Source organism: Nicotiana tabacum, chromosome 9, assembly GCF_000715075.1.
Source record: "Nicotiana tabacum cultivar K326 chromosome 9, ASM71507v2, whole genome shotgun sequence".
Lineage (NCBI taxonomy): Eukaryota > Viridiplantae > Streptophyta > Magnoliopsida > Solanales > Solanaceae > Nicotiana > Nicotiana tabacum.
In genome coordinates this window covers 97,529,891-97,544,407 of record NC_134088.1, presented here as the reverse complement: position 1 = coordinate 97,544,407, position 14,517 = coordinate 97,529,891, and the positions used below count along the sequence as shown (strand labels likewise).

The window sequence follows — 14,517 nt, the reverse complement described above, 5'->3', positions numbered from 1 at the left end:
CATAACTTTTTTAACTCCTCTCTATAATCCAGCAGCTCTTGTTGATGCAGTACTAATTTTGTTTTATCTCTATTTCCAAGTTTATGGTGAAGGCTATATGGAGTCACGCTTCTGTTTTTTGTTGGTTTTTTGGCCCAAAAAAAGTTTAAGAAAGTGTAAATGGCCTTAGGCTAGCTACTTGGAGTAGAATTTCATATCTAGCTGAAATGTATATATGGTTTTGATGCAAAGTTGTCCTTTTTATTCCTAAGATATGTTAAGAATGAAACATAGTTTTTGCTATCACAAATGAACACTCTCAAAGTCATGAATGCAATAAATGTTTTTGGACCTAGAGGGCTTTCTGGGGAAAAAAGAAAGAATGGACAAACCGATTGTGAAGATGGTGTTTTTTTTATAAGGATTGTGAAGATGATGGACTTTCCCTAGAAGGGTGACTTGCTACCAAGTTGGGCTTAAGCCTCTTCATTTCCTTGCAGTACTGAGTTGTGCAATTTTTGTTCTTATGCTATCTCAATAATTAGATATAAGTTGAACTACACAACTAGATCTGTCTAGTTCAAAGCAAAAAGCTGCTATCTTTATATTATGTGTTGCACAGAAATGAAAGTTATCAACCACATCCATATGATTCATTCACATTATCTTCAACATAGCCAGACACTCTTAACTCACCTGACAACAGCTCAAGCATTGCATAAATCTGCTGTGAACGGATATGGGATCTATTTCCAGCCACAAATTCATTAACAACACCATCAATCTCGATGGAACTGATTCCTGGTCTCTTTTGTATTCCAAGATCCTTCATTTTCTTCCTCACAGTGCTAGCTCCGTGCCAACTTCCAACTGCAGCATATATATTAGATAGCAACACATGATTTGAATCTCCACCCGGATCCAACTCATAAATATAATGCATTAGCCTTTCAGCTAGTCTTACATCCTTAAGATTTCGACAAGCTGCTAATATAGACCCCAATACAACTTCATTTGGCTTCACAGTCATATTCTTAATAACACCTAATGCATCTTCTAATCTTCCAGCACGGCTGTAAAGATCAACTATGCACCCGTAATGCTCAATCCTTGGAGAAATCCTATGAACTCCTTTCATTGCTTTGAAATACTTTAATCCCTCCTCAACCATACCAGCATGGCTACATGCGGTGAGAACTCCTGTAAATGTCACAGCATCTGGTTTAAACCTTTCCTTTTGCATCAAATTGAAATATAGTAGAGCATCCGCTGCATGCCCATTGACAGCTAAACCTACAATGATTGAGTTCCATGAAACCAAGCTTCTCTCGAACATTTTATCAAATACCTGGCATGCCAATTCTACACATCCACACCTACAATACAAGTCGATTAACGTGTTATTAACACGAACATTGTTCTTAAATTCACGTCGCAAGATAAATCGGTGCAACCATAGGCTTATACCAAGTGTCCCCAAATTAGCACAAGCAGAAAGCACCGAAATCATTGTTACATAATCAGGCTCCACCCCAGATAACTGCATTTCTTGAAACCATACTAAAGCTTCTTCAAAAAGCTCATTCTTGACAAATCCACCAATCAAGGCCGTCCAAGAAATGACATCTCTCTCAGGAATTTCATCGAACACCTTAACTGCATTCCTGAAATCGCCATTTCTCATGTAGCCATCAACCATGGTGTTCCAAGTCACCTTATTCTTGATACCGACATGATCAAAACTCAATCTAGCAAGCTCCAAAAGTCCAAACTTAGAATACATATCGATAATAGCAGTACCCACTTTCACATTCTGAGTATCCAACCCGAGTTTTTTAGCATATGCGTGAAGAGCAGATCCGATGGAGAGAGCTTGCGCGGGAAAATGGGCACAGCCGGAGAGCATAGTAACGAAGGTAACGTGATTGGGTTCAAAGCCGTAAATCCTCATGCGGGTGAACTCGGAAACTGCCTCGATTAAGCGGCCGTTTCGGCAGTGATTGGCTATTAACGAGGTCCAAGAAGCAGTAGAGTCGAGATTATTGCTGGGGTTCTTAAGAGCTAATTGGAATTTTGAACGGCTGCGATCGGTGGTGGTGGCGTTTTTGTGAGCGAAATGAGTGAGTGGCGGATGCGGAGACGTCGACGGCAGAGAGGTGGCGGCACTGACCGTGTAGGCAGGGAGGGCCATTGCATATTTCAAATTACGGTTGAGATATCCTCTATGAAAGGATTTTTATTTACTTGTGTATTTATTTGTTTTGTTTAACTTTTCTAAGGCCCATTTGTTGCTACATAACTAAAAATTATAAATTTGACGATATATTTAAGTATTCAAATATTGTATTAATATATTTGGATACTAAATAATTAAAACAATTTGTTTTCTTAGCATCTAATTATATGTATACAATTTTGTCAATGTTGAAACTAATAAATACTAGTAATTAGTTTACATGCATTTTGATATTGTATCAAAAAATATTAGAAAATATAAATTTATATTGTGTTGTGGGTGTTGACTAGTGGTGGTTATGGATTATTAGTGGTGTTGGTGGCTGACCGTAGGACTGTACTACTAAAAGTTCATCAAATTCAGATGGAATTTTCTAGACGAAATATATTTCTGTCACAATTCTATAAATATAATAATTGATTTATTTATTTAGATATTGATGTCTTTTTAAATGAAACGTGACGCAACTTTCGCGTACTCTAAACATTAATACTTGCCATCTCTCACTTACTTGCTTATTTATCGTGTATATTTCCTTTTATCTTCTTGTAGACAATAAATTTGTGTTAGAAAAATAATCGAGACTGAAAAATATTGCAACAATTGTTGTATTTGATTTCAAATAATTTGAGTGTACAACCTCTATGAATCCTCTGATTCTTCTTTCCAACAGTAAATAAATTCAAGGGCCCTTGAGCTCGAGCTTGAATATATAGTTGTTGCCACGAACGATGATCTTGAATTCAACTAACACGAACTTTGATTTGAACTCGTACTCCTTGAATCTTGATTTGTTTTTCGTTCTTGAGCTTGAGCTCGATTGCTTGAACTTGAACTTGATTTGTTCTTTGTTCTTGAGCTTGAACTTGATTTGTTCTTCGTTCTTGAGCTTGAACTTGATTGCTTGAACTTGAACTTGTGGAGGAATTTGTAGCGTTTGATCCACGAGCTCTTTCTTGCTTCTTGTTATAACTTCTGATATATTTTCTGATTTATGAAGACCCCTATTTATAGTTGTGGGAGGGAAGAGTTATGATAAGAACAAACTCTTTCCGACCAATCAAATTAAAGTGTGACAAGGCCGCATTTGATTGGTCAGAACATGTCACTGGAACACGTGGCGCGATTTCATTGGCCTTTTAATTTGTCTTGGCATGCCTTGTCATTTTGACACATGACATGATCCTATTGGCTCTTCCGTTTGACTTGGCATGCCACGTCATTTGACACGTGGGACCAAATTGGGCCTCTAGGAAGATAACATATTGAGCCTAATGAAGTGATTAAATGAGCTAGCTTAATGGATTTAGACTTATTTATTTAATTCATATTGGACTAACATAATTAATCTAATTATATTAGCCCATAATATTTATTTGGACTGATATAGTCCAAATTATTTTACTGAATTTAAATTTAATAAATTTTGCATGCCAACAAATGCCCCGTACTTTAAGATTTACTTGAGGTGTAAACTTAATAAAGCTCAAACGAGGCTTGAAGTATTGATAAATGATCCTCGGATCAACTTACCTCAAAACAAGTATTTTTGTGGTTCATTTGTATTGCATAAATTATGCCAGCTGCTTAAAATAATTTGACTATGAGACTTAAAAGTCAGGCTATTCCTTAGAAAGGAATAAAGCTAAGCCACGTTGAATAGGCACATAATGGTACCTGAATCAAATGTTACATGGAAATGCCACTTTTTCCATAATTTATAAAAGCATATTTTCAATTGTAATGTCCACTAACACGTTGCATCTTCAGTGCATCCACGTGATAACAATTTGTATCATTTTCAAAGTGCTTTCCTTGTTTAATGGAATTTGGTGTCAACGTTACTTGTTACTTGGTTAAAGAGACAACCATGCATTATTGATTCCTTGTTGCAAACAAATTACTGCCGCCGCCTAAAAGATCCAATTTCCTTTCGGGGACGGATTATACCAATCCCACATCGAAATTAATCCTCTGTCAGTTGCCATTCACCCTCTATATAAAGTCGTATGCTTTCCACCCCTGAACAACATCAATTTGCAGTATTTGCAAGCTTGTTAAAGTGTTCCGAATCTTACCGCACCGAACCTGAATAAATTTTACATGTGAAAAATATATTTATATAGTAAATTTAAAAATAATAATGCATTAAATTTTTCTTTGGGCCTTGGAATTATGAAAACTGTTAAAAGCCAACAAGTAATTAAACTCAAAATATTAATTCCTAAAACCTATTATGCTACTTCTACTTAAACTAAATTATTTCAAGTATCTTCATTAACAAGACACAAAGTAATCTAGCGATTATAAGTAGCAAACTATAATGTATTGAATATGTTTGAATATGTTTCCTTTCATATAGTTTAGATTTATCTTTTTGAATATTTAATCTTCTATACACTTTATTCTTGAGTCCCAGTTTGGTTAATATTTTTTCACCCGTGTGATTTATATTTTATTTACCTTTGCTTGGTTTCTTTTACGTTGTTGTAGAATAGTTGATGGATCTATATGTTACATCCCGCATTTTCGTATATAAAAGTTTCGTCGTAAATTAATTGACGTAAAATTCTGGAATGAGGTTATTTTGAAATTATAAGCATTATGCTATTTCAAACATATGATGAGTAAATTCGTGAAGGAGAAAGGGTAAGCAAATCGAAGAAAAGGAATTTCGTCAAAGTTTGACATTTTTGGATAAAATACGGTCCGAGCCAAAATACTCGGTATTTATGGACTAGTGCCATACAAGGTACCACATGACCATGATGGTGAAGTATATGAAGTGTGTTAAAAGTGAGTGGTATTTTAAGTAATTTGAGATATTCTTAATTATGTGGGTAATTGGTTAATTGCTGGATTAGTAGAGAATTACTAAGTTAATTAAAAAATTGGTAATTAATTAAAACATTTTGGATTGTCATTTGGATAAGTTTCACCGTGGCAGCAAAGGCTTAAATTATTGTGACTCTTTGGATAAGACTTTGTTTTGGACATGACACACAAGGAGCCATTCTTTACACGGGATAAGACTTTGTCTTGGACATAACACATAAAAAAAAATCATCCTTTACACGTGAAAGTCTTGGGATAAGACTTTGTCTCGGACATAACACATAAAAACCATTCTCTACAAAGTCTTTGGAGATGACTTTATTTTGGGCATAACACCAATATGCATAATGAGTCCTTGTTTACCTTTGTTTGCTTTCTTTATTAATGATATAACTTGGAGAAATTTGAAGACATGATAGAAGAAGGCTGAAAGAATTTTTTGAAGATGTAGATTATGGAGTGAATATTAGTCGGATAAGAAATAACGTGCTATGATATCAAGAATATCATACGGATTTTCCTCTACTACGATCCGCCGTTATGTGTTTCATCGCGATTGGCATGTGTTGGAAGGATTGTCAAGAGAATCGGTTCAGGTATGTTAAGGCTATCCCTTCTTTCTTTTTGGCATGATCTATACGACACGAACGAAATGAGCAAATGCACAACTTCTATAAATGTCTCTATTCATAGAAATATTAGGGGTGTTTATATTCTTGATTCCCCATATATCCTATTATTTTATCATTTGTTCATGTGTCTCAGAAAATACGTAAGTTGATAAAATTTATTTCATGATATTAATCAAAGGCATAATGGTCTTATGACACTCTGAAAGATTTTATTGACGTACTTCTCATGCATTGCATTCATTTACATTGACCCATGACCAGATAGCGTTATATACGTGTATATATGTATATTATATGTATATGGAATATGGAAAAAGGTTACGACATTATATACGCACCACCACCTGATCAGCTGGTATACGTTGATGATTTGCCCACAGTGACCGAGATGATATGATGGGATGCCCTCAGAGGCTTGATGATGTTATGAACGCATATACCCATGCATGATATGACATTTATACGCATATGCATGACATTATAATATTAAATGATTCACAGAACTATTCAGATATACACGTTGAGTCTTGTACTCCATGTTTCTCTCATGTCTATTGTTTACTGATTTCTATTCCTTACACACTCGGTACATTATTTGTACTGACGTCCCTTTTTGCTTGGGGAGGCTGCGTTTCATGCCCGCAGGTCTCGATAGATAGGTCGAGAGTCCTCAAAGTAGGCGATCAGCTTAGCAGAAGATGTTGGTGCACTCCATTTGCTCCAGAGTTGCTTGTTTGGTCAGTATGATTTAGATGTGTATTGTTTGGTATGGCGGGGCTCTGTCCCGACCTTTATGGCAATTATGTATTCTTAGAGGCTTGTAGACAGATGTCATGTACGTAAAAGATTGTATGGCCTTGTCGGCCTATGTTCAGTGTACGAGTGATTATTTTGGTCTTATAGGCCCGTATGTCTTATGTAAAAGTTGGCATTACATGTCGTATTAGACTTATCTCATGGCAGCCTCTCCGGCTCAGTTATCTATGATAGTATGATACGAAAAGGTACGTTATGTTGGTACTCGGTTGAGTAAGGTACCGGGTGCCCATCGCGGCCTATCGGTTTGGATCGTGACAAAAGTGGTATCAGAGCAGCTCCGTCCCAGGGAGTCTACAAGCCATGTCTAGTAGAGTCCTGTTTATGGGTGTGTTGTGCACCACACTTATAAGCATGATGCTACAAGGCATTTAGGACTATCACTCTTTCTTCTTACTCTAGATCGTGTGGTAGAGCTCAGTTATAAGAACTCAATTTTCTTACTCTATCTTATTCAGAATACGACGATGCCTACATCTAGAAAGATGGTTGGTAAGAGATTGAATGTGGCTATGGAAGAGTTGGGTCAGAGGAACTCAATTTTTGCATCATGCCTATGATGGATAAATATGAGGTATTCATCAGATCATGTATGTACTAAGATGTGTAAACTTCTTGATAAGGATCCCTAAGGCAAGAATGTCTATCCACTCTTACGGCAAAAAGGAATAAGAGAATCGGAAGGTAGATACAAGTTTCAGCAAGTAAAAGAAGCAAGATGAAAAAGGGTACGAGCTACCCAGCTAATGAAGATTATCGCAGAGGAATATAAGCCTTTTGAGTAGTATAAGAGAAGACAGGATATCAGGATCTAGCTGGGGTTAGGGTAATCCAAAATAGTTGATGGATTGTTAGCGTTAACTGATATTTTCGAAGGATATTGCAAATGTACTAATACATCTCCTTGTGAGACACCCAGATGGTGCACTCTAAAATAGTACAACTAGATATGAGTACTACAAAGATAGGCACTAGAAGCCTGGAAGGGATAGATATTACCTTAGTATGGCTCCCGTTCGTAGTAGAGAAAGAATATTAGGCAACCCGAAGAGCCAGTGGATGAAGAAAGGAGAACTAAAAGCAAAAGGAGTATCTTGCTTAAGTTCTCAGAATAAAGTGATAGACAGAAATGCTAGCAGGGAAATAAGAAGAGAGTTAATAAACCATTATGAGTAAGATGTGATACATGGATAACAACGGTAGATAAAAAAAATGACAGTATTACAGAGTCTATAGTCAAGTGAAGGAAAAGACGAGAGGTGTCAGGCCTCCCAACACTACAGCTAGGCAAACCAACTGATAAATTAAGCATACATTGATAAAATTTAAAACCAAAAAAATATATTAAAATCCAGACTCTACCAATGTGTGTGCCAAGACCTGATGTCACAAGTGTATGAGCATCTAGTAGATTATATAAAACCTCAAATATTGTCTGAAATAAAAATAGACAGAATGAAAAAAAAAAATACAAAGAGAGGCACTAGTAGCTGCAGAACGGATCAGAGAAACAGCTCACCACTATGCCCCTAGATAACGTGGGTACAAGATGATAGGTCTCCCACTAGTACTTGCCTTACTTCCTGCACAAAAAGTACAGCAAGTGTAGTATGAGTACGTGAACAACATGTACCCATTAAGTATCAAGCCTAATCTCGAAGTGGTAGAGACGAGATGGCCGGCTTTGACACTCACTATGGGTCAATAATAATAATAATTGAAATACAACTAGGATATTTAAATCAGTATGATTTACAGAGTTTAAAATAATTTATTTAATCAGCGAAAATAATCAAATTTCTTCAAATGCAACAATTCTCAATATATTAATTAAATTCCAAGTTTTTTCTTTCAATTTAACAATTAGCTTCGCAAGATGAAATAAATTATTAAAGTATCGTGTAATTATTAATATTATTAAGCACGATTTCTGCCGAGAACGTACGACCTGATCCAGAGTGTCGTGTACACTGCCGAGGGACGTGCGGCGCGATCCATAGATGCATCTATCCTGCCGAGGCGTTCGGCCCGCTCCACAAGAAAGGAGGACATTTTCTTATGTACCTCCGGAAGGAGAATATATTTATTATGAGATAAATTCGGGAGGAAGAATAATTTCTTTTAACAATTAATTAATTTTAAACAGAAAATCAAACATATAAATTTTTCCATCCTTTAATATTGTGATCTAACAATTCACAATATACAAAGAATACAATCAAATAATATTAATTAAACAAAGAATACAATTTACACAAGTAATTCATGCTTTAAGTCCTAAACTACCCGGACTTTAGCATTAATAGTAGCTACGCACGGACTCTCGTCACCTCGTGCGTACGTAGCCCCCGCAATTATCAATAATTATTCAATTTAATCCCTATGGGGTAATTTTCCCCTCACAAGATTAGACAAGAGACTTACCTCGTCTCAAAGTCCACTTTTCAATTATTGCGTCGTGTAAAATTCTCGATTCGATGCGGAAAAATCCGAAACTATCCAAAAGTTATATAAAATAATTAATATATGTTCAATAAATTCGAAATTCATCTATTAAATAAATTACCCTATCCAAAATGATAAATTTTTAAAATTTACCTCGGGCCCACGTGCTCGAATTTTGGAAATTTTCGGATGAAAACGTTACCCATAATCTCAAAAACTTGAATATATAATTTCTACCCAATTCCATAACCATTTCCATGGTGAAAATCAAAAATACCAATTTCTAGGTTTTTCTTCAAAACTCTAAATTTTTACAAATTTACATGTCTAAATCCATATATAAACCATGTATTTAACTTGCAATAGGTGTGAATTAACTTACCTCTAAGTTTCTAGGTGAATTCTCCTCTCAAGAAGCTCCCAAGATCGTCCAAGAATGAAGAAATGAGCAAAAATGCTCAAATCCCCGCTTTAAACACTCACTGCCCAACGATCATCGCGCCCGCGGCAAAATATTTCGCATCCGCGGCTTCGCACCCGTGATGAATTTTTCGCACCTGCGGATTCGTACCCGCGATGGATTTTTTTGTACCTGCGGATTCGCACCCGCGATAGATTTTTTGCACCCGCGGCTTCGCACCCGCTATGGATTTTTCGCACCTGCAGATTCGCACCCGCGATAGATTTTTCGCACCCGCGGCTTCGCACCCGCGATGGATTTTTCGCATCCGCGGCTTCGCACCCGCGGTGGAGTTTTCGCACACGTGATCACACCAGATATCAGGTGCCTCAACTCTTCTTCAAATTCCAAATTCGATCCGTTAACCACCCGGAATCCACCCGAGATCCTCGGGACCTCAACCAAATATACCAACAAGTCCTACAACATCATACGAACTTATTTGAAACCTCAAATCACATAAAACGACGCTAAAACCACGAATTATGCTCCAATTCAAGCTTAATGAAACTTAAAATTTCCAACTTCTACATTCGATGTCGAAACCTATCAAATCAACTCCGATTGACCTCAAATTTTGCACACAAGTCATAAATGATATAACGGAGTTATAAAATTTTTTGGAACTATATTCCGACTCCGGTATCAAAAAGTTAACTCCCCGGACAAACTTTCAAACTCAAATTCTTGTTTTAGCCATTTCAAGCCCAAATTTCACTATGGACTTCCAATCACGCTCCTAAGTCCAAAATCACCATACGGAGCTGTTGGAATCATCAAAATTCTATTCCGGGGTCGTTTGCACATAATTCGATATCCGGTCACTATTTGAACTTAAGCTTTTTAATTATTTCATCAAAATTCCATATCTCGGGCTAGGGACCTCGGAATTTAATTACGGGCATACGCCCAACTCCCAAATCACGATACGGACCTATCGGAACTGTTAAAACACTGATCTGAGTCCGTTTACTCAAAATATTGACCAAAGTCAACTCAATTGAGTTTTAAAGCTCTAATCCACATTTTAATCCATTTTTTACATAAAAACTTTCCATAAAATTTTATGGATTGCGCACGCAAGTCGAGGAATGATACATAGTACTTTTTGAGGTCTTAGAATACATAATTAATTATTAAATTTAAAGATGACATTTTGGGTCATCACATTCTCTACCTCTTAAACAAACGTTCGTCCTCGAACGGGTTTAGAATTATACGTGAAGTGCTGAATAAGTGTGAATATCTGCTCCGTATGTTTTCCTCGGCCTCCCAAGTCGCTTCCTCGACTAGTTGGCCCCTCCACTAGACTTTTACTGCAGAAACCCTCTTGGACCTCAACTGGCGAACCTATTTATCAGCAATGGTAATTGGCTCCTCTTCATAACCCAAGCTATTATCTAGCTGAACTGTGTTGAAGTCTAACACATGTGATAGGTCGGCATGATACTTTCGGAGCATAGATACATGAAAAACCGAATGAACTCCCGATAGACTGGGTGGCAATGCAAGTTCATAAAAAACCTCCCCAACTTGTCTCAACACCTCAAATGGGCCTATAAACCTTGGGCTCAATTTCCCCTTTTTCCCAAATCTCATGATTCCCTTCATCGGCGAAACCTTCAAGAGAACTTTTTCACCTACCATAAATGATAAATCACGTGCTTTCTGATCCGTGTAACTTTTCTGCCTGGACTGTGCTGTACGACGTCGCTCCTAAATCAACTTTACCTTTTCCAAGGTATCCTTTACCAATTCAGTACCATATAACTTAGCCTCACCGGACTCAAACCATCCGATAAGTGAACGACATCGACGGCCATATAAAGCCTCAAATGGAGCCATCTTGATGCTGGATTGGTAACTGTTATTATAAGCAAACTCAGCCAAAGGCAGGAAACGATCCCACTGACCTCCAAAGTCAATCACACATGCCCTGAGCATATCCTCCAAAATCTGAATTGTCCGCTCTGACTGCCCGTCGGTCTGCGGATGAAAGGCTGTGTTGAGCTCTACACGGGTCCCTAATTCACTCTGTACTGCTCTCCAGAAATGTGAAGTAAACTGAGGGCCTCCATCTGATATGATGGAAATTGGCACACCGTGCAACCGAACTATCTCTTGAATATAAATCTGGGCCAACCTCTCTGAAGTATACGTAGTCACAACTGGAATAAAATGTGCCGACTTGGTCAACCTATCAACAATGACCCAAACTGCATCAAACTTTTGCAAGGTCCGCGGCAACCCAACTACAAAATCCATAGTAATTCGTTCCCATTTCCACTTTGGTATAGTTATCTGCTAAAGTAGGCCACCTGGCCTCTCGTGCTCATATTTAACTTGCTGGCAATTTAGTCACCTAGCTACATACTCAACTATGTCCTTTTTCATTCGTCACCACCAATAATGATGCCTCAAGTCACGATACATCTTCGTAGCACCTGGATGAATAGAATACCGAGAACTGTGTGCCTCCTCCAAGATCTTTTTCCTCAGTTCATCCACCTCAGGAACACACAGACGATCCTGGAGTCGTAGAATACCATCTGCACCAATAGTGACTTCCTTGGCACCATCTCATAGTACCATTTCACAAAGAACCATCAAGTGTGGGTCATTATACTAGCGAGCTTTGATCTGCTCAAATAGTGAAGATTGGGCCACAACACATGCAAGAACTCATCTAGGCTCTGAAATATCCAGCCTCACAAGTCTGTTAGCCAATGACTGAATATATGAGGCTAATGGCCTTTCCCAGGCTGAAATGAAAGTCAAACTACCCATACTCTCTGCTTTTCTGCTCAAGGCATCTGCAACCACATTTGCTTTGCCCGGATGATACAGGATAGTAATATCATAATCTTTTAGTAACTCCAGCCATCTGCGCTGCCTTAAATTTAGGTCCCTCTGCTTGAACAAATGCTGCAAACTGCGATGATCAGTGTAAACTTCACAAGACACCCCATATAGATAATACCTCCAAATCTTAAAAGCGTGAACAATCGCAGCTAACTCCAAATCATGTACCGGATAATTCTTTTCTTGGGGCTTCAGCTGACGTGAAGCATATGCAATAACTTGCCCTTCCTGCATCAATACACAACCCAAGCCAATGCGCGAAGCGTCGCAATACACTGTATACATCCCCGAACTGGAAGGCAACACTAACACTAGTCCTGTAGTCAATGCTGTCTTGAGCTTCTGAAAGCTCACCTCACAATCATCGGACCATCGGAACGGAGTACCCTTCTGGGTTAATTTGGTCAAAGGTGCTGCAATAGATGAAAAACCTTCCACGAACCGATGATAATAACCTACCAAACCCAGAAAATTCCTTATCTCAGTCACCGAAGTGGGACGATGCCAATTATGAACTGCCTCAATCTTTTTGGGATCAACTTTAATACCTTCGCCCGATACAATATGTCCCAAAAATGCTACAGATTCAAGTCAGAACTCACATTTAGAGAACTTAGCATATAGCTTTTGTTCCCGCAAAGTCTGAAGCACTACTCTCATATGCTGCTCATGCTCCTCCTTACTGCGTGAGTAGATCAAAATGTCATCAATGAAGACAATGACAAATGAATCAATATATGTCCTGAATACCTTGTTCATCAGATCCATAAACGCTGTCGGGGCATTAGTTAAACTGAAAGACATTACCAGAAACTCATAATGACCATATCTAGTACGGAAAGCAGTTTTCGGAACATCCGAATCGCGAATCTTCAACTGATGATACCCCGACCTCAAATCGATCTTATAGAACACCCTAGCACCCTGCAACTGGTCAAATAAGTCATCAATACGCGGCAACAGGTACTTGTTTTTAATAGTGACTTTGTTCAATTGGCGATAATCAATACACATTCGCATTGTGCCATCTTTCTTCTTCACAAATAATACCGGTGCACCCCAAGGTGATATACTCGGTCTAACAAACCCTTTGGCTAGTAATTCTTCAAGCTGTTCTTTCAACTCTTTCAATTCTTTCGGAGCCATGCGATACGGTGGGATAGATATAGGCTGAGTATCTGGAGCCAAGTCAATACAGAAATCAATATCACGATCAGGTGGCATACCTGGAAGATCTGAAGGAAATACATCGGAGAACTCCCGAGCTACAGGCACTGAATCAATAGCCGAAGTCTCTGCAGTAGCATCCCGGACATAGGCTAGATAAGCCAAATAACCCTTCTCAACCATGTGTTAAGCCTTTATAAAAGAAATAACTCGATTAAATGAACTAACAGACGAACCCTTCCACTCCAGCCTAGGCAAAGATGGAATAGCCAAGGTAACGGTTTTGGCATGACAATCTAGAATAACATGATATGGAGATAACCAGTCCATACCCAGAATAATTTCAAAATCGATCATCTCGAGCAATAAGAGATCTGCTCTAGTTTCATAACCACAGAATGTAATAATACAAGACCGGTACATCCGATTCACAATAATAGAATCGCCTACAGGAGTGGACACATAAACAGGAGTACTCAAGGACTCACGAGAAACACCCAGGAATGGAGCAAATAGAGATGACACATATGAATACGTGGATCCTGGATCAAATAATACTGAGGCATCTTTGCCGCAAACAGAAATAATACCTGTAATCACAGCATCTGAGGCTTCTGCATCTGGTCTAGCCGGAAAAACATTGAACCGAGCTGGAGCGCCAACTGGCTGACCTCCACCTCTAGGACGATCCCTACCCACCTGTCCTCTACCTCTTGGTGGTCGGACTACTGGTGGAGAAACTGGTCCGATAAGCATAGGCTCCTGACCCTGTTGTACTGGTCTACCCCGAAGCCTGGGGCAAAACCTCCGCATGTGACTGGGATTCCCGCACTCGTAACAACTCTTCGGTGCGATGGGCTGCTGACTAAGTGTCTGGCCCTGGGGAACTGAATACCCACCGGGGGGATCCTGAATAGCCGGTGGGCGGTAAGAACTCTCTGGTATAGCACTGAGATAAGGTCGCACTGGAGCACCTCGATGAGGTGGTGGTGCTGGATATGGGGGTCTGCTAGACTGCCCCCTCACAAACTGACCTCTGCCCCCAGACGGAGCACCCCTAAACTCTCCAGAGTACCTGAACTGCT

The 14,517-nt window shown here is 38.7% G+C and overlaps 1 protein-coding gene across 1 annotated transcript; it reads right to left on the bottom strand.

Moving 5' to 3' along the window:
- Nucleotides 1–553: 553 nt before the first annotated feature.
- Nucleotides 554–2,217, bottom strand: LOC107818941 (pentatricopeptide repeat-containing protein At1g05750, chloroplastic-like). The gene has a single exon (XM_016645022.2). The coding sequence runs from the start codon at nt 2,168–2,170 to the stop codon at nt 614–616; it is 1,557 nt and encodes a 518-aa protein (XP_016500508.1). The 5' UTR covers nt 2,171–2,217; the 3' UTR covers nt 554–613.
- Between the last annotated feature and the right edge of the window lie 12,300 nt (nt 2,218–14,517).